The sequence below is a fragment of the Somniosus microcephalus genome, chromosome 9 (genome assembly GCF_052327205.1).
Source record: "Somniosus microcephalus isolate GS21.2 chromosome 9, FLI_Smic_1.0, whole genome shotgun sequence".
NCBI lineage: Eukaryota > Metazoa > Chordata > Chondrichthyes > Squaliformes > Somniosidae > Somniosus > Somniosus microcephalus.
Window position 1 is genome coordinate 38,344,335 of NC_140995.1, and position 18,503 is coordinate 38,362,837.

The 18,503-nt window shown below is 51.8% G+C and overlaps 1 protein-coding gene across 1 annotated transcript in view; it reads right to left on the minus strand.

Annotated features, from left to right (window-relative positions):
- The window catches only part of dst (dystonin), a 337,440-nt gene that overhangs the window by 65,864 nt on the left and 253,073 nt on the right, over positions 1-18,503 (minus strand). Inside the window, exons 65-67 of the mRNA XM_085998161.1 lie at positions 14,998-15,201; positions 3,859-4,090; positions 2,262-2,488 (exon numbers count right to left, since the gene is read on the minus strand). Of these exons, the coding sequence (XP_085854287.1) occupies positions 2,262-2,488; positions 3,859-4,090; positions 14,998-15,201 (663 nt within the window). The remainder of the gene's footprint in view (positions 1-2,261; positions 2,489-3,858; positions 4,091-14,997; positions 15,202-18,503) is intronic.

Below are 18,503 nucleotides of genomic sequence, written 5' to 3' on the forward strand. Positions count from 1 at the left end.
CTCACAAAGTGAACAGTGGTCCCTCTAATGACTCTTCCCAAGATAGCCGACATTTCTCAAACACCTTTCTCTTACACTGCAAGATAAACATTTTCTCCAATCCCCTCTTGAAGGCTAGATTATGGTTCCACAGGTACCTGTCACCCCCTTACCCAGTCGCCAGTATTCATGTCTCAGCTTGGACAATGCATGTCAATGGACTAATTGACTGTGGGGCGTGTCACAGCGGAACTTGAATCTGTCCTCCCAGACATCCACAGACACGCACTGCTAGCAGGGGTCGTTGGGCGGTGATGTAGGAGCAGGAAACCTGGCCAGTATCCCCCTCTCTAACCTGGAACACGGAGTCCGATCAATGCACCTCGACCACCACCCCAGCTCAGATCTATTGGCTCAGCACTGACCAGTGAGAATTCATCTTTGCTGTGCGTTTCCAGTTAATTCTTTTAATTAAGGAAACATAACAAGATGTGTGAACTAATGGAAGCTATATTCATTGAAGCTTCCCATCAGTGTTCCAAACTTTTGGTCCTACACCTGTACAAAGTAAGAAATTGTTCACACAATTCAACAATGATAAATGATGTTGCAAAAATTTAGCGGTGTTGCTTTGCAAACTGAAGGCGCTGCACGACTCAAGAGCCTGCTCCACCATTCAATGAGATCATGACTGATCTGATAACAATAAAACCTTCTCAATGGGAATAGTCTCAGGACAGGAATACACACGTCATCCAACTGTGTCTATTAAACACACTGGAAACTGTATGAGGATTAAATAGTTGCCCAGGAATATGTTGCCACGAACTGTGCTTTTATTAGCCAGGGACAAGCACCCCGCGTTTGGATTCAGGTTCAGATATAATTCAAACAAAACAAATTCAAACATTTTATATGAAGTTTGGACCGTTCCCTGTAATTTAGACACCCTCACAGTGCTGTCTCTGTAATATGAATGAGGCTATGTGTGTGATTCCAGAACAACACCATGAGATGGTTGCATTACCTGCCTCTGGGGTAAAATGGTGGCTGGACAACGATAAATGGGAACTTCCGGTACCCATTATATACTGACTGTAGCCAACCCAACTCCCAGCTCACTCTTCACATCAGCAATGTTGTTTTGACATTACTAACCTGTAGAGACTTGCCTCTTCCCCCACCCTAACAGCTACTAATGGTCAAGTTGGGCATTAACAAAACCTCCTCTAACTTCATATACACAATTGATTAAACCTATTTTTAACTAGGATAACTTTGCTACAGCATCAGCTCCTTAGGTTACCTCAGTGACGTGAGGTAACTTTTGCAGAGAGTCTGGATGACACAATCATGGATAAAAGTGGAAAGCTCAAAGACTATTTGTTAAGTTATTGTTGAATTGAATTGGTATCCAGAATACATCACAACTTCTTGAACTAAAAGCACTCATCCCAAAGTTAAACTTAAAAATAAAAATTCTTCTTCATTAATAAAACAAACTGCAAATGTTGAAGTCTGAATTAAAAACAAGAGATTGCCAGAAATACAAAAGCATGTCAATCAGACTCTGCAGAGAAAATGGACTGGTTACGGCATTTAGTGTGTTTACCCGTCACTATCCTTCTTCACCGAGTTCCCTTACAGAATCCTCTCTTTCAGCTATCAAACGGTGTACCTCCACACGGTTGAACATCCAATTTAAACCTTTGAAACTCGGTGCGATTCCACAGCAATGAGAGTGTGCAATTAAGATTGCGGTAATCCAAAATGGTATCCAAATGAATACAGAATTCTAATCTTCTCCAACAGCGAGAGTAAAAGCAAAAATAAATCGGAACGCCATCAGTTTATAGTTCTAGATGATGTGAAACATTCGGATTGCTGTGTAGACTTCGGGCTTGGATGTAAACCCAGACCAATTGTCACAGCAGGTGACAGTCATCAACCTCACTCCCGATGAAGACCCTTGATGACTCATTCAGGTCTGTAGCATCTACATAACATAACCTCCTATGGACCTGCCATCCCCATTTTTTTCAGACTGGGGAGCTACAGTTCAAAAACAGTAATGCATCATTCTACCACATTCACCATTTCTGTACTGTTAATACTACCAAGCTACATATTATAAAAATTTGGGAGCATGAATTCCTCTGTGTGTGTTGCATGTATACACATTTACAGAACATAGTTACATATAGCACACTAAGGATATCTTCCCAATGGAGGGTACAAGAACCTGGAATACCAAAAGCCAACAATACAACAGGTTTCCTGACCTCTACAGCCTCTTGCTGCTCTTTAACAACAGATGGATCTATTCCGGGATCCTCCAGTTCTCGGATCAAGTCCTGAGTGTCCTTAATAGTGACAATAAGGGCGGAATGATCACACCAGAATTTTTCCGCCAGGTCCATCACGTCAAGCAGCTTGGCCTCCCGTTCCTCCGCCCGGGCTTTGATGTCCGCCCAGTAGAAAACCATTTTGTCCAACTGGTCTTGAACAGCTGAAAGACACAATAATCTCATCAGAAACTGTCCGTCAGTCCTGTCATGTTAATTTATAGGTGGGGTACGGTGGTGTAATGGTTATGTTACTGGACTAGTAATCCAGAGGCCTGGACTAATAAGCCAAAGAACACGTTTGGGAATTTGAATTCAGTTAAAAAATCTGGAAGTAAACGTGACTGTGAAGCTGTTGAATTGTCTTAAAAAACCCAATGTCAGGAATGTCCTTTAGGGAAGAAAGTCTACTGTCCTTACCCGGTCTGGCCTAATTTTTGACTCCCAACATGGTTGGCTGTTAACTGTCCTCTGAAGTGGCCTTGCAAGCCCCTCAGTTGTATCAAAACTCATGGGATGGAGAGTAAATGCCAGCCTTGCCAGCGACACCAACAGCCGGAAAATGAATTTTAAAAACTGTCTGGAAGGACAGATTTTTAGCATATGAAGATTTTCACTCGCACTTCAATTTGAGACTTTGGGGGAGAAATTCGGTATTGCCTCGTTTGGGGCACAATTATTGGCCAGGCACAAAGTTTAGTGCCTGCCGCTAATTATCGCCTCCGACTGCAAACTTGGCTTCTATCGCCCCTGGAGGTGATTGGAGCGCTAAATCAGGCGCTAACGCCGAGGAGTGAGGCGCTACTTCAGAGCGCTGGCGAAGCTCATGTGATGTCAGTTAGCAATGGAACACAGACATACTGGCGCCGGCCAGTTCTTAAAGGGGAGGGTCGATCTTGCTCTCCATCCACACCCTACTCATTGCAACCTTGAATCTCGGCCTGGAGAGACCTGTACATCAATTCTGCTGGAAAGAACAATGGAGAGAACCAGGGAAAGAGCTCAGAGTGCAGCCCCCAAAGTCTCTTCTAAATCAATGCAAGGAAGGTCAAATCAAAATGAACCTGCAAAGTGCTGCTCAGTACCCAAAACTCCTTCACACAGCGTTGAATCTCTCCAGAAGTCTCTCTCTCTCTTTCTCTCAGAATGCATTCTGCAAAAATATCACCGACAAAAAAAGGCAGGAAGCGGCCGCCTTTAAATAGCGCTCCCCAGTCCCTTCCCGACTGCAAAATGTTCCCCTCTACCGGTTGTTGATAGCGGCAGGCGGAAAGGCAGGGGGCGCCACTCAATATCTGGTCCAGGGCGCTACGGAGGCGTTGCGCTCTCGACTGACGTCACGATCTGTCTGGTCAATTTCGTGAGCGGCGCAAACATCGCCGCACCCGGGCGTTAGTTGCTTTGCGCCCTGTTAGCACCCTCTTAGGGCGCTAACAGGAGGTGCTAATCAGCCGAATTTTTCCCACTTACATTTTTATCAAAAATGATTTTTTTTTTAAAAGGGCTATTTCTACCTCTGTTATATCAGAATTACCTTTTGCACAAAAGTCTTTGTCGGTTCCTTCAGAACGCCCAATCAGCTCATCGCCTCGCTGCTTAAGGGTTTCAAACGTTGGCTGCAACTTATCGAGTTCCATGGTCACATTTTTGTTTTCACTGATCTGCTCTCGGATTTTCTCCACCTCGGCCGAGATGGAAGGCGGTTGTCTTAATCGGGCAGCGATGCTTTCCAGCGCCTCGAGCATGGGGCTGATCTTGTCATGAAACTGTAAAACAGTCAGAATACCAGATCGATCAGTAACGGCACATCACAGACGAGCAAGATTACTGCTCTTCAACAGGTGTCCGAGGCGAAAATCAGGCACCACGGTTTTCAGTTACTTACAGACAGCAACATCACCATGCATTCATATAGCGCAATTAACCTAGTAAAATGAACCATGGTGCTACACAGGAGCGTTATCAGACAAAATTTGACACCAAGCAAATGAGATATTAGGACAGGTGACAGGATTTAAGGAGCGTCTTAAAGGAGGAAAGAGAGGTGGAGAGGTTTAGGGAGGGAATTCCAGAGTTTAGGGCCTAGGTAGCTGAAGGCACGGCCACCAATGGTGGAGCGATAGAAATCAGGGGTGTGCAAGAGGCACGTTTATAAGGAAGTCTGCAGAATCAAAGATTACAGCACAGGAGGAGGCCACTCAGCCCACTGTGCATGTGTGCATGTGCCAGCTCTTGAAGTGGAGCTCTTGAACTCTACTCCCATTTTCCTGTATATTCTTCCTTCACTAATTTCTTTCAAATTATATTATAGCCTCTACTTCAATAGACACTTGTGGGAAAACAGTGCATGTTCGAATAATTATTTGTGTGAAAAATTTCTTCCAGCTTCCCCCTTCATTCTTCTCATGCTAATCCTGAGTTTATGGCTCCTTGTTACTGATTTACTGCCATTCACTCTCACAATTGTGAAAATCTGTTAGATTTCCCCCCACCAAATCCATTCCAGTCTAAGAGGCCCAACTGTTTTAGTATTTCTTCAAGAATTGTAACCTCTCATTTCAGTCATCACTCTCCTGAATCTTTGCTATACCACTTTCGTGATTCCAATATCCATCTTTAAATGAAGTGCCCAGAATGCACATAATACTCCAGGGCCTAGAAATTCAGGTGGCTGTGCCACCCGTTAGCGCCTTAAGAGGGCGCTAAGTGGGTCGCAAGCCACTGGCCATGCCTCCCGCTAAATTCTGCGGGACGCTAATGGTGGCGTTAGCCGTTAGCGCTGCGCCGCTACCGATGATGTCACCGGTGTGCGCAGCGCCCCGCTGACGGCCCGGCCGCGATATTAGGAAACGCCCCCTGATTTACCGCCGGACACTATGTGCGACCTGTTCAGGGGGGCCTTCCTGCGGCGGTAGAGGTGCTAATTAAAGGAGGTGCCGGGCTCTTTTGCCGGCACTCGCGATCCTCGGGGGCCCAGCTGGGCCCCAGATCGCGCAGAACAAGGCCCCTCCCCTTTAAGAATGGGAGGAAGGCCTGCAAAACCGCAGCGCAACGTGCTGCAGCGTGTGGCGCTGCGGCACGTTGCACAGCGACATTCAGTCGCAGCGCCCCAAGAGGGATGCGGGGCGCCTCCAGTCGTGCCGCGCTTCCCTTTGGGGCGCTCCAATTGAATTTCCGGCGGGTGGCTGCGAATGCTTCCGGGGCGCTACTTTTAGCGCCCTGGCGAGGCTGGCGCCCCAAACGGGGCTATAATCAATTTCTAGGCCCAAGTGTCTTGTACAAATTCAGCAGCAATTCCTTATTCTTTTTCTTTCAATGCCTTTGCATATAAAACTCAGTTTAACATTTGTTTTTTCTATTGTCCCTCCAACTTTGAAGATCTCCCTGTTCTTTAAGAATCTTACAAGGTGGGTAGCTTTCCTTTCACGATTTTACATTTCTCCACACTGAACTGCTTCTATTACCTATCTGCCCATTTTGTCCTCCTGCATTCTCCCTCAGATTGCCACGCCCCCAATCCTTGTATCTTCAGCAACTTCAAATCATTCCTTTAATGCCCATGTCCAAATCATTAATAGAAATGGAGGTAAGTAGGGCCCCCGGTACAAATCCAAAGATGTTTTCCCTATACTCTGTCCCCTATCCATGTAGCTACATTCCCTTCAATACCATTTGCCTTCATTTTTGCAATGTCTTTTTATCAAATGCCTGCTAAAAATCTATATAGAAAGCCTCCACTGAAATCTCTTTATATATTCGCCAGATGATTTGCTCAAAGCACATTATCTCTTTACAACTTCATGCTAACTGGGCCTGACTGGCCCAGGCTTTTGGAAGCGTTTATTAAATCCATCCCGTATTATGAGCTCTAGAGCCAACAATTTCGAGGTTCCGCTGGTGTCGCCACATTTTAAGAGCCAGGATTTCGGAGGCTGCGCTCGTGAGTAGCGCTGGCCTTGTTAAGGGGTTTAAACATATTTTAATTGATTCCATGCTGGATCCTGCAGCTGTCTCACTGGCCATGATACTCACCCATTTGTACCAGCAAGTGGATGACCAAGGCTGAGGGAGTTAACTTTGTGACAGTATCACTTGATTCTTGGTGGGAGAGCTAGATGGCTTTTGCTCATCTTATTGCTTTTATCCTTATTTTATTAGTGCTTTTATTTTTTGCATTGCAAGACTTTTAATGCCAACTCTTGCTTGCAGCAACTAAAGAATTGGAATTCCTATGGGAGATGGGGAGTGGTCCTAAATTTGGAGGAGGACAGGCAGATCTCGAAGAGACAGAAAGACAGGTGCGACTGTACTTCACACGTTATGGGCATACCTATCCTTAGTCCAAGACACAAATTTACTACCCAGTGGCCACTGCCTTTCTTGTGCAAGCCAGAGGAAATCGGTCTTCAGTGCCTCTGCTTTACAAAGGGGGCTGTCACATAGATATACCATCTCCTGAAGACCAACCTACAAAGATGGCTCTTCCCTTGGGCGTTAAGGTCATAGCTGCATTGATGCCGTCACCATCGACATGTGCCGAATCAAGTCAGTTGGCCGCCTGCAGATGCATCAAAGCCAAGTGATGGGAGCAACAAAGGGGCACAACTGCCTTGTGGAATGGAGGCACCGGCTCAACAAGGCACAGAATTTCTCCTGGGCACAGGGCTCCCAAGGGTGCAGCTGGTGCCCGACAGGCACGATGCGCGGCTATGGTCTGGAGACGGGTGCCAAACAGGGCCACGGAGATCTCAACATGCTGCCTTTGCCATATAAATAATAGGAAATACTCAGCAGGCCAGGCAGCCTCAGTATAGAGAGAGAAACAGAGTTAACGTTTCAGGCCAATAATCTTTCATCAGTTCTGATGATTGGTCATTGACCTGAAAAGTTAACTCTGTTCCTCACTCTCCATAGATGCTGCCTGGCTTGCTGAGTATTTCCAGCATTTTCTGTTTTTATTTCAGATTTCCAGCATCCGCAGTATTTTGCCTTTTTGTTAATGTTCACTTGGCCAGCCGTTTAACTGGGAAAGGAGTGGGATATCTGTTGCTGCAGAACACACCCACAGATTCTTCCACGCCTCCACATCGGGCTTCCTTTCACTGGGCATTACTTCTCCCTCAGCCCCACCTTTAAACTTGGCAAAGGTTGACTAGGTATTACAACTCCTTTTATAATGGCGGAGACAATATTTGTCCCCACACGCAACAAATAAGTGGCAACATCCCTTTAAATTTAAAGGCGCTGGCCTAATGTTCCACTTGCCCCACTTGGGCTCGCAGCTGGGACAAGACCAAGGCTGTGCTTGGATCTGATGCCAATTGTTCGACTAGCCTGACCATGTAGAACTATGCGCAGTCAGCCCAGTGCATTGTGGGCTATCTTGGCTCAAGCAGCCAACCCACCTTGGCACAGACATTGTCAACATCACAAAATTGGGGTGTAGAAGTTTTTCCACCAATGAGGTAATTTCCTGGCTTATTCTCTTGCTTTTTGCCTTTATTAGGAATTTTTAAAAATTGTTCTTGAATAAAAACAATAAATGTCTCCCTTCCTCTATTTATCACCTAGCAAAGACTACGACTCACACTGGGATATAGCTTCACGCGCGCTAGCAGCTCTCCCATACCTTACCCAAGTGGGCATTCCAGGTAGAATCCTAAAAAGATACAGCACAGAAGAAAGCCATTCGTCCCATCGTGCCTGGGCAGGCTCTTTGAAAGAGCTCTCCAATTAGTCACACTCCCCTGCTCTTTCCCCATAGCCCTGCAACTTTTCCCTCAGTTCAGTAGCTACTGGCACGAATACCCTAGATTCCCCCGTGAGCCATGGGATTGAGTGCCAGCTGCTACTGGACTGCGGGGGCTTGGCACAGACGAGCCCAATCCCAGCTCCTGCCAACGGCCACCCAAAGTGCACTTTTCAGCAAATGGTCACTGAGGAGCAGGTTTGTGAAATTGAATTGAACAAATCTGGTTAATTTGCGGGCTACATCAGAAAAAAAACAGCCGCTAATAAAAAAAATGAAGGTGGGACTCATTGGAAAAATAAACGAGAGAGACACAGAGACAGAGTGGGCGGCGGGGAGCGGGAGGGCGCGGTGCGCGCGACAGGGAGCGGGAGGGCGAGCGAGCGAGAGACGGCGCGGGCGAGCGAGCGACGGCGCGGGCGATCGAGCGAGAGACGGCGCGGGCGAGCGAGAGACGGCGCGAGCGAGCGAGAGACGGCGCGAGCGAGCGAGAGACGGCGCGAGCGAGAGACGGCGCGAGCGAGCGAGAGAGACGGCGCGAGCGAGAGAGAGAGACGGCGCGAGCGAGAGAGAGAGACGGCGCGAGCGAGAGAGAGAGAGACGGCGCGAGCGAGAGAGAGAGAGACGGCGCGAGCGAGAGAGAGACCGAGCGAGCGAGAGAGACGGCGCGAGCGAGCGAGAGACGGCGCGAGCGAGCGAGAGAGAGACGGCGCGAGCGAGCGAGAGACGGCGCGAGCGAGCGAGAGAGAGACGGCGCGAGCGAGCGAGAGAGAGACGGCGCGAGCGAGCGAGAGACGGCGCGAGCGAGCGAGAGAGAGACGGCGCGAGCGAGCGAGAGAGAGACGGCGCGAGCGAGCGAGAGACGGCGCGAGCGAGCGAGAGACGGCGCGAGCGAGCGAGAGAGAGACGGCGCGAGCGAGCGAGAGACGGCGCGAGCGAGCGAGACGGCGCGAGCGAGCGAGAGACGGCGCGAGCGAGCGAGAGAGAGACGGCGCGAGCGAGCGAGAGAGAGACGGCGCGAGCGAGCGAGAGAGACGGCGCGAGCGAGCGAGAGAGAGACGGCGCGAGCGAGCGAGAGAGAGACGGCGCGAGCGAGCGAGAGAGAGACGGCGCGAGCGAGCGAGAGAGAGACGGCGCGAGCGAGCGAGAGAGAGACGGCGCGAGCGAGCGAGAGAGAGACGGCGCGAGCGAGCGAGAGAGAGACGGCGCGAGCGAGCGAGAGACGGCGCGAGCGAGAGACGGCGCGAGCGAGAGACGGCGCGAGCGAGCGAGAGACGGCGCGAGCGAGAGACGGCGCGAGCGAGCGAGAGAGACGGCGCGAGCGAGCGAGAGAGACGGCGCGAGCGAGCGAGAGAGAGACGGCGCGAGCGAGCGAGAGAGAGACGGCGCGAGCGAGCGAGAGAGAGACGGCGCGAGCGAGCGAGAGAGAGACGGCGCGAGCGAGCGAGAGAGAGACGGCGCGAGCGAGCGAGAGAGAGACGGCGCGAGCGAGCGAGAGAGAGACGGCGCGAGCGAGCGAGAGAGAGACGGCGCGAGCGAGCGAGAGAGAGACGGCGCGAGCGAGCGAGAGAGAGACGGCGCGAGCGAGCGAGAGAGAGACGGCGCGAGCGAGCGAGAGAGAGACGGCGCGAGCGAGCGAGAGAGAGACGGCGCGAGCGAGCGAGAGAGAGACGGCGCGAGCGAGCGAGAGAGAGACGGCGCGAGCGAGCGAGCGAGAGACGGCGCGAGCGAGCGAGCGAGAGACGGCGCGAGCGAGCGAGCGACGGCGCGAGCGAGCGAGAGAGAGACGGCGCGAGCGAGCGAGAGAGAGACGGCGCGAGCGAGCGAGAGAGAGACGGCGCGAGCGAGCGAGAGAGAGACGGCGCGAGCGAGCGAGAGAGAGACGGCGCGAGCGAGCGAGAGAGAGACGGCGCGAGCGAGCGAGAGAGAGACGGCGCGAGCGAGCGAGAGAGAGACGGCGCGAGCGAGCGAGAGAGAGACGGCGCGAGCGAGCGAGAGAGAGACGGCGCGAGCGAGCGAGAGAGAGACGGCGCGAGCGAGCGAGAGAGAGACGGCGCGAGCGAGCGAGAGACGGCGCGAGCGAGCGAGAGAGAGACGGCGCGAGCGAGCGAGAGAGAGACGGCGCGAGCGAGCGAGAGAGAGACGGCGCGAGCGAGCGAGAGAGAGACGGCGCGAGCGAGCGAGAGAGAGACGGCGCGAGCGAGCGAGAGAGAGACGGCGCGAGCGAGCGAGAGAGAGACGGCGCGAGCGAGCGAGAGAGAGACGGCGCGAGCGAGCGAGAGACGGCGCGAGCGAGCGAGAGAGAGACGGCGCGAGCGAGAGACGGCGCGAGCGAGCGAGAGAGAGACGGCGCGAGCGAGCGAGAGACGGCGCGAGCGAGCGAGAGAGAGACGGCGCGAGCGAGCGAGAGAGACGGCGCGAGCGAGCGAGAGAGAGACGGCGCGAGCGAGCGAGAGAGAGACGGCGCGAGCGAGCGAGAGAGAGACGGCGCGAGCGAGCGAGAGAGAGACGGCGCGAGCGAGCGAGAGACGGCGCGAGCGAGCGAGAGAGAGGCGGCGCGGGCGAGCGAGAGGCGGCGCGAGCGAGAGGCGGCGCGGGCGAGCGAGAGGCGGCGCGGGCGAGCGAGAGGCGGCGCGGGCGAGCGAGAGGCGGCGCGGGCAGCGAGAGGCGGCGCGGGAGAGGTGGCGCGGGCGAGCGAGAGGCGGCGCGGGCGAGCGAGAGGCGGCGCGGGCGAGCGAGAGGCGGCGCGGGCGAGCGAGAGGCGGCGCGGGCAGCGAGAGGCGGCGCGGGCGAGCGGGAGAGAGGCGGCGCGGGGGAGAGGCGGCGCGGGGGAGCGGGGGAGAGGCGGCGCGGGGGAGCGGGGGAGAGGCGGCGCGGGGGAGCGGGGGAGAGGCGGCGCGGGGGAGCGGGGGAGAGGCGGCGCGGGGGAGCGGGGGAGAGGCGGCGCGGGGGAGCGGGGGAGAGGCGGCGCGGGGGAGCGGGGGAGAGGCGGCGCGGGGGAGCGGGGGAGAGGCGGCGCGGGGGAGCGGGGGAGAGGCGGCGCGGGGGAGCGGGGGAGAGGCGGCGCGGGGGAGCGGGGGAGAGGCGGCGCGGGGGAGCGGGGGAGAGGCGGCGCGGGGGAGCGGGGGAGAGGCGGCGCGGGGGAGCGGGGGAGAGGCGGCGCGGGGGAGCGGGGGAGAGGCGGCGCGGGGGAGCGGGGGAGAGGCGGCGCGGGGGAGCGGGGGAGAGGCGGCGCGGGGGAGCGGGGGAGAGGCGGCGCGGGGGAGCGGCGGAGAGGCGGCGCGGGGGAGAGGCGGCGCGGGGGAGCGGCGGCGCGGGGGAGCGGCGGAGAGGCGGCGCGGGGGGAGCGGCGGAGAGGCGGCGCGGGGGAGCGGCGGCGCGGGGGAGCGGCGGAGAGGCGGCGCGGGGGAGCGGCGGCGCGGGGGAGCGGCGGAGAGGCGGCGCGGGGGAGCGGCGGCGCGGGGGAGCGGCGGAGAGGGGGAGCGGCGGAGAGGCGGCGCGGGGGAGCGGCGGCGCGGGGGAGCGGCGGAGAGGCGGCGCGGGGGAGAGGCGGCGCGGGGGAGCGGCGGAGAGGGGGAGCGGCGGCGCGGGGGAGCGGCGGAGGCGGCGCGGGGGAGCGGCGGAGAGGCGGCGCGGGGGAGAGGCGGAGAGGCGGCGCGGCGGAGAGACGGCGCGGGGGAAACAGCCGAGCGAGGGGGGGGTGGGGAGCGGCCGAGCGAGGGGGGGGGGGGGCGGCCGAGCGAGGGGGGGGAGCGGCCGAGAGAGGGGGGGGTGCGGCCGAGAGAGGCGGGGGGTGCGGCCGAGAGGGGGGGGGGTGCGGCCGAGAGAGGGGGGGGAGCGGCCGAGGGAGGGGGGGAGCGGCCGAGGGAGGGAGCGACAAGAGAGAGCGCGAGAGGGGGAGCGACAAGAGAGAGCGCGAGAGAGGGAGCGACAGAGAGAGCGCGAGAGAGGGAGCGACAGAGAGCGCGCGAGAGAGGGAGCGACAGAGAGCGCGAGAGAGGGAGCGACAGAGAGAGCGCGAGAGAGGGAGCGACAGAGAGAGCGCGAGAGAGGGAGCGACAGAGAGAGCGCGAGAGAGGGAGCGACAGAGAGAGCGCGAGAGAGGGAGCGACAGAGAGAGCGCGAGAGAGGGAGCGACAGAGAGAGCGCGAGAGAGGGAGCGACAGAGAGAGCGCGAGAGAGGGAGCGACAGAGAGAGCGCGAGAGAGGGAGCGACAGAGAGAGCGCGAGAGAGGGAGCGACAGAGAGAGCGCGAGAGAGGGAGCGACAGAGAGAGCGCGAGAGAGGGAGCGACAGAGAGAGCGCGAGAGAGGGAGCGAGAGAGAGAGCGCGAGAGAGGGAGCGAGAGAGCGCGAGAGAGCGCGAGAGAGGGAGCGCGAGAGAGGGAGCGAGAGAGAGAGCGCGAGAGAGGGAGCGAGAGAGAGAGCGCGAGAGAGGGAGCGAGAGAGGGAGCGCGAGAGAGGGAGCGCGAGAGAGGGAGCGAGAGAGGGAGCGCGAGAGAGAGCGCGAGAGAGAGCGCGAGAGAGGGAGCGAGAGAGAGAGCGAGAGAGAGAGCGCGAGAGAGGGAGCGAGAGAGAGAGCGTGAGAGAGGGAGCGAGAGAGAGAGCGCGAGAGAGGGACCGACAGAGAGAGCGCGAGAGAGGGACCGACAGAGAGAGCGCGAGAGAGGGACCGACAGAGAGAGCGCGAGAGAGGGACCGACAGAGAGAGCGCGAGAGAGGGACCGACAGAGAGAGCGCGAGAGAGGGACCGACAGAGAGAGCGCGAGAGAGGGACCGACAGAGAGAGCGCGAGAGGGACCGACAGAGAGAGCGCGAGAGAGGGACCGACAGAGAGCACGTGAGAGGGACCGACAGAGAGAGCGCGAGAGAGGGACCGACAGAGAGCGCGCGAGAGAGGGACCGACAGAGAGCGTGCGAGAGAGGGACCGACAGAGAGAGCGCGAGAGAGGGACCGACAGAGAGAGCGCGAGAGAGGGACCGACAGAGAGAGCGCGAGAGAGGGAGCGACAGAGAGCAAAAACAGACTATGGGTGGGTTAGGGAGCGATTACACTAAGTGTTTTGATCTCTGCATCATAGATTATGAAAGTTTACCAATACCTTAATAATATTAGAAACTCACGCTTCATGATGTGCAAATGGCAAAAATAGATTTCCATATTAAAAAATCTTTGGTAGCAGACATTCAGCATAGAACGCTCCAGATGCACCACTGCTAAACGGTACCCTTGGGACTTAATCAAGGCTTGAAACCCAAGATGCACATTAGCGATGAACAGAAGGTATTACAGAACTACAACAATAACTTCTATTTATCTAGCACCTTCACGGGAGTGTTATCAAACAAAATCTGACACCGAGCCACGTAAGGAGATATTAGGACAGCTGACTAAAAGCTCGGTCAAAGAGGTAGGTTGTAAGGAGCATCTTGAAGGCTACCGACCATAGAGCACATATACCAGAAACGCTGTCTACAGAGGTCACGGTCCATCATCAAAGGCCCTACCCACCCCAGCCACAGTCTGTTCGCCCTCCTGCCATCTGGGAGACGCTACAGATGCATTCGCACCCGTACGACCAGATTTAGGAACAGCTTCTTTCCCAGGGCTGTCATCCTACTGAACTCCACAAATAAACTCTAAAGCCTGCACATCTGCCAATGCACTTTATTATGGTTATGTTTATGTTAATGTATGTGGAATGTTTAAATGTCTTAATCTAAATGTACACTCTCGGGAGCCGCAAGCCTACATTTCGTTGTACTGCACTTGTGCACTAACAATGACAATAAAAGTTGATTTGAGAGAGACGGTGGTATGGAGAGGTGGAGAGGTTTATGGAGGGAATCACAGAGCTTTGAGCCTGGGCAGCCGAAAGCACGGCCGCCAATGGTGGAGCGATGAAAATTGAGGATGTATAAGAGGCCAGAATTGGAGGAGCGCAGATATCTCCGAGGGTTGTAGAGCCGGAAGGGGTTACAGAGATAGGGAGGGGCGAGGCCATGGAGGAATTTGAAGACAACGACGAGAATTTTAAAATTCAGGCCTTGCTGGACCGGGAGCCAATGTAGGTCAGCGAGCACAGGGGTGATAGGTGAAGGTGAACGGAACAAGCATTACAAGTAAAAAAAATCCTGTACATCCTGCATGATTTTGTTGGAATAACAATCTGCAGATCTACAGGCTAGTAGAATGCATGCAAGTGTTGCATTTTCACTGCTTTCCATTATGTTTCAATACACACATTCATGCAGGTAGCTTAAAATATTAATGTTGTAGGCTAGCTGTTTGAAACGGGGGTGGGGGGGGGGAAATGTGTGAAAGCAGTTATTAAAACTTTTGGCCTACTTCGACAGATGAATCTACCACACCTACAGCTAATTACCAATATTAACCACCAATTTCTGTACAATCATATTATCTAATTTTGTAACTAAAAAAAATCTTAAATAGACTGCAAGCAGAAGTATTAAAATCAATCAAGGAGGCGGGCAAACACACACGCAAATCTATAGGCTCACCTCCATGACCTGGACGTTGCGATTTACAGCACAATACAATTTTGGGGAAGGTTAAAGTTTTAATGATCACACAGGAGCAAAAAGGGGGTATTTGAGATGAAAGACAAAGAAACAAAAGTTAATTTCAGAAATTTGTATTTTAAAGTAATGGGGAAGAAAAAAAATGAAAAACATCGACAATGTTAACTACTCAAAATACTAACGGAAGAGGATTAGATAACAGAATGGACTCCAACAGCTGCTGCTGGTTTCATGATATACGGCATAACAAACTCCTAATTATACCATTCTGGTTTTGTAGATTCAAGTTTAAGTGCTACCTGATTACACTGTACAGATAACAACGCTGTCATGTGGAAACTAACAGCAACAAGGTAATACTTAATCTTTACATAGTTTGTACCTGAGTGGATTGAGAAATGGCCTCATCCAGTGAGGTGGCTCTTTGCTTGACATCTTCTTTGACCTTACTGTAAAGTGCGTCGGCTGCGGTGTACTTCTGCTGAATGGCCAGGCCTTCCTGAGGGCTTAGCTCCAGTAACTGAGGCCCGGTTTTATTCATCTTATCTATATGGGGCTTGTGTTCGGCTATCAGCTCCCGCAGTTGCTGCAATAGAATAAAGCATCAGTCAATAATTAAAACTAGCACTTTCCCATTAAAGCTGCCTGATCCTGGAAGCAGCATGTGTCACCACCTCAAGTATCCAGCCAGAACTTTACAGTACCTTTCCAGGTAGTGGTGCGAGAATAGGTCAGTCTTTAATACTAATGGAGGTAGGGTAACATTTCACACAAGGCAAGAGATTAGTTTTCTCAGTAAATTGCAAACTCTCTGCGTCAAATTCCTATGCTGTATTTTCGCAGTTCAATTATTCCCTTTATATATTTATATATTGTTTACATAGAATTAGTGTACAGCATAGAAACAGGCCATTCGGCCCAACAGGTCTATGCCGGTGTTTATGCTCCACACAAGCCTCCTCCTCCCACCCCTCTTCATCTAACCCCATCAGCATAACCTTTTATTCTTTTCTCCCTCAAGTGTTTATCTAGCTTCCCCTTAAATGTATTAATGCTATTCGCCTCAGCTACCCAGAGAGTGGTGAGAATATGGAACTCGTTACCACATGGAGTAAAGAAGTTTCTCCTGAATTCCCTATTGGATTTACCAGTGACTATCTTATATTTATGGCCTCTAGTTTTGGTCTCCCCCACAAGTGGAAACATCTTCTCTAGATCTACCCTATCAAACCCCTTCAGAATTTTAAAGACCTCTATCAGGTCACCCCTCAGCCTTCTCTTTTATAGAGAAAAAGAGCCCCAGCCTGTTCACTCTTTCCTGATGGGTATAACCTCTCAGTTCTGGTATCATTCCTGTAAATCTTTCTTGCACCTTCTAAATTTACTGCGTTCAATGTGTAACTCAGTTGGATGGCTCTCTTGTATCTAGTTATTCTGCCAGATCCCGATCTTCGGTTTAAATGACATGAGGATCACATAATAATGTGGGATCTTCTAACACATCCCCAAAAAAGGTCAGAAACATTGCTCGCTTCGCACGGAGCTTGCTGTAAATCCAAGTCCCAATAATCATGCTTCCTGACATGATTGTCAACACTTAACTGCTGTGAAACAAAAAAAGGTTTTTAAAAAATGTACAGAATGAACAAAGCACCCTTGAGAAATGTTTGCTCAATTCTCAAAGTCCACATTTCTGCCACATTACTGACCAAAAGATAAATGATCTTAAGCTCACATATTTAGTTAGTTATATCGACATGTCTGTTTCAATTGTGCTATTACTGAATTTTTTTAATGAAAAATAAACTGATAATCAGATTCAATAAAGGAAAGAAATTGCAGGGCTATGGGGAAGAGCAGGGGGAGTGGGAGTAATTGGATAGCTCTTCCGAAGAGCCAACACAGGCATGATGGGTCAAATGGCCTCCTTCTGTGGTTTATGACTATGAGCTCTTAACAAGCATCGTGAAAAACTTTTCCAACTGTTCACTTCAACTTGCCTTTAAGTTAAAAAAGGCATGCATCTAATCTGGGAGCTGACCCACAATTTGGAAAATAAAAGTGAGGATATGGGAACAGGACTAGGCCATATGACCCAGAGTGAGCACTGCCATTGTGTTAGCCACGGCAGCCATCAATTCCAATTTCCCCAAAAACATGACAGATTTCATTTAAATGTGTAAAACTTGGAGTAAAATAAACTTCTATTAGACCAGGATAGATGATTCCAAAAAGCCAAATAGTAAAAGCACATTTAGAAAAAGGAACTTGGCAGTGGTCTTTCAATTTGTGTATTTAAGCATTATGTTGGCCAAACAAATTCTGAATATGCAAATTCCCTGACCTTTGAACTCACTGGCTTAAATGTTCTGGTGAAACAATAATAATTATAGGCTGGCAATGATCCAGTTCCCTGACCCAGTGTAAAGCAAAAAGAAATTCAAACAAACAAGCCCTTTGAAGATGACATCATGGATGAAGGCTCTACCCTTGGGCCTAAAATCCAAAACCCAGTCATTTCCTGGAACGTGCACTGAGACAAGAGTTTTCCAATTAAGTTGAAGCAGGGAAAAGTATTGTATTGCGAAGAAAACAAAACCGATTCATTGACATGGGTTGTTACGTACAGTTCTTCTGTAAACCCCAATGCATTCTATACTCCAGCTTTAGAAAACATACATATATCACTTCAAACCCTTGGGCACTTTGTCAATCCAGCTCATTTTTCAAGTGGTTAGAGTGTTATATAAAAAGGGAGAAATTAAGCTTGTCCACCAACTCATAAGTATGTGAAAAGTCAGCGGATGAGCAACGGCAATAGCAGAGAAACTGGAGAGGAAACTAGATAGCCACGAACATCGCTCTGCTGGGAGATCAGATGCTGGTATCTTATTTACAGGTGCATGGTGCAACCTCTTTTTAAAGGCTCTGGAGAGGTCCAAGATAACGACAAATAATTCAGTGACATTTTCAAGAGCAGAGTTTCAAATGTACATGACACAGATGAGAAAATCATCGGTGAAAACTATACTGGCAATTGTCGATTGGTACAGAATCTGCAATGTGAAGGAGAGTTAGCAACAGTTTCCGTAACTTGAGACAGTACCAATGTGACGACAATAGGGCAGTAGTTGAAAGGGCAAGAGGAAATCACCTTGCTCAGGGATAGCGTCAAAAAGCACATTTCCAAACAGACAGTAAGGTGGACTTGGACTGACAGCAAGAGATTAGTGTGATGACAAAGACAAATTGCACAGACAAATCATTCATGCAATGGTCCACAAATCTTTAATTCCAAGAAAATGGACATTTTCAAGTTAATTTAAATCAATTTCAGAGACTGATTAGGTCCAAAGAGGACAATGGTGTCAGAACATGTGCATATTGGACTATTGTTTAAGCAAGTAGACATGTTCGAAGCACTCATTTGAGGACCATAGAAGGGATAGGAGCTCTGGCGTTACAATTTTTGGGGCTTCTCCAGATACTTCTGCTCATAGCCAAAGTAAGATCCAGCTCCCACAGACAAACTGCCCCTTTCTATCAACTAGTGAGCTATTGTGTGCAGAATAATCGGGAATAGTGTGTCCTGGGCAAACAAGAAACCCAAGTGCTGTCATCTGGATTACATGGAAGATTTCTGCTACACGCTGCATCACTTCAATTAATATCAGTCACGCCAGACAGTTTCATAGCAGATTAAACTTTTACAACAGGTTCAGTCACAGCAGCAGTAACAGCAAGCTGCTGAAACCAGTTAAAGTAACACTGCAATTGTGAACTGGTTGAAGAAAGAGATAAACAGAGAAACCCCTCACTTGAATTTCTTTGACCGGCTTTATGAGCAGGTATTTCAAGCAAAAGACAGAGTTCTCCGAAGGCAAGTAG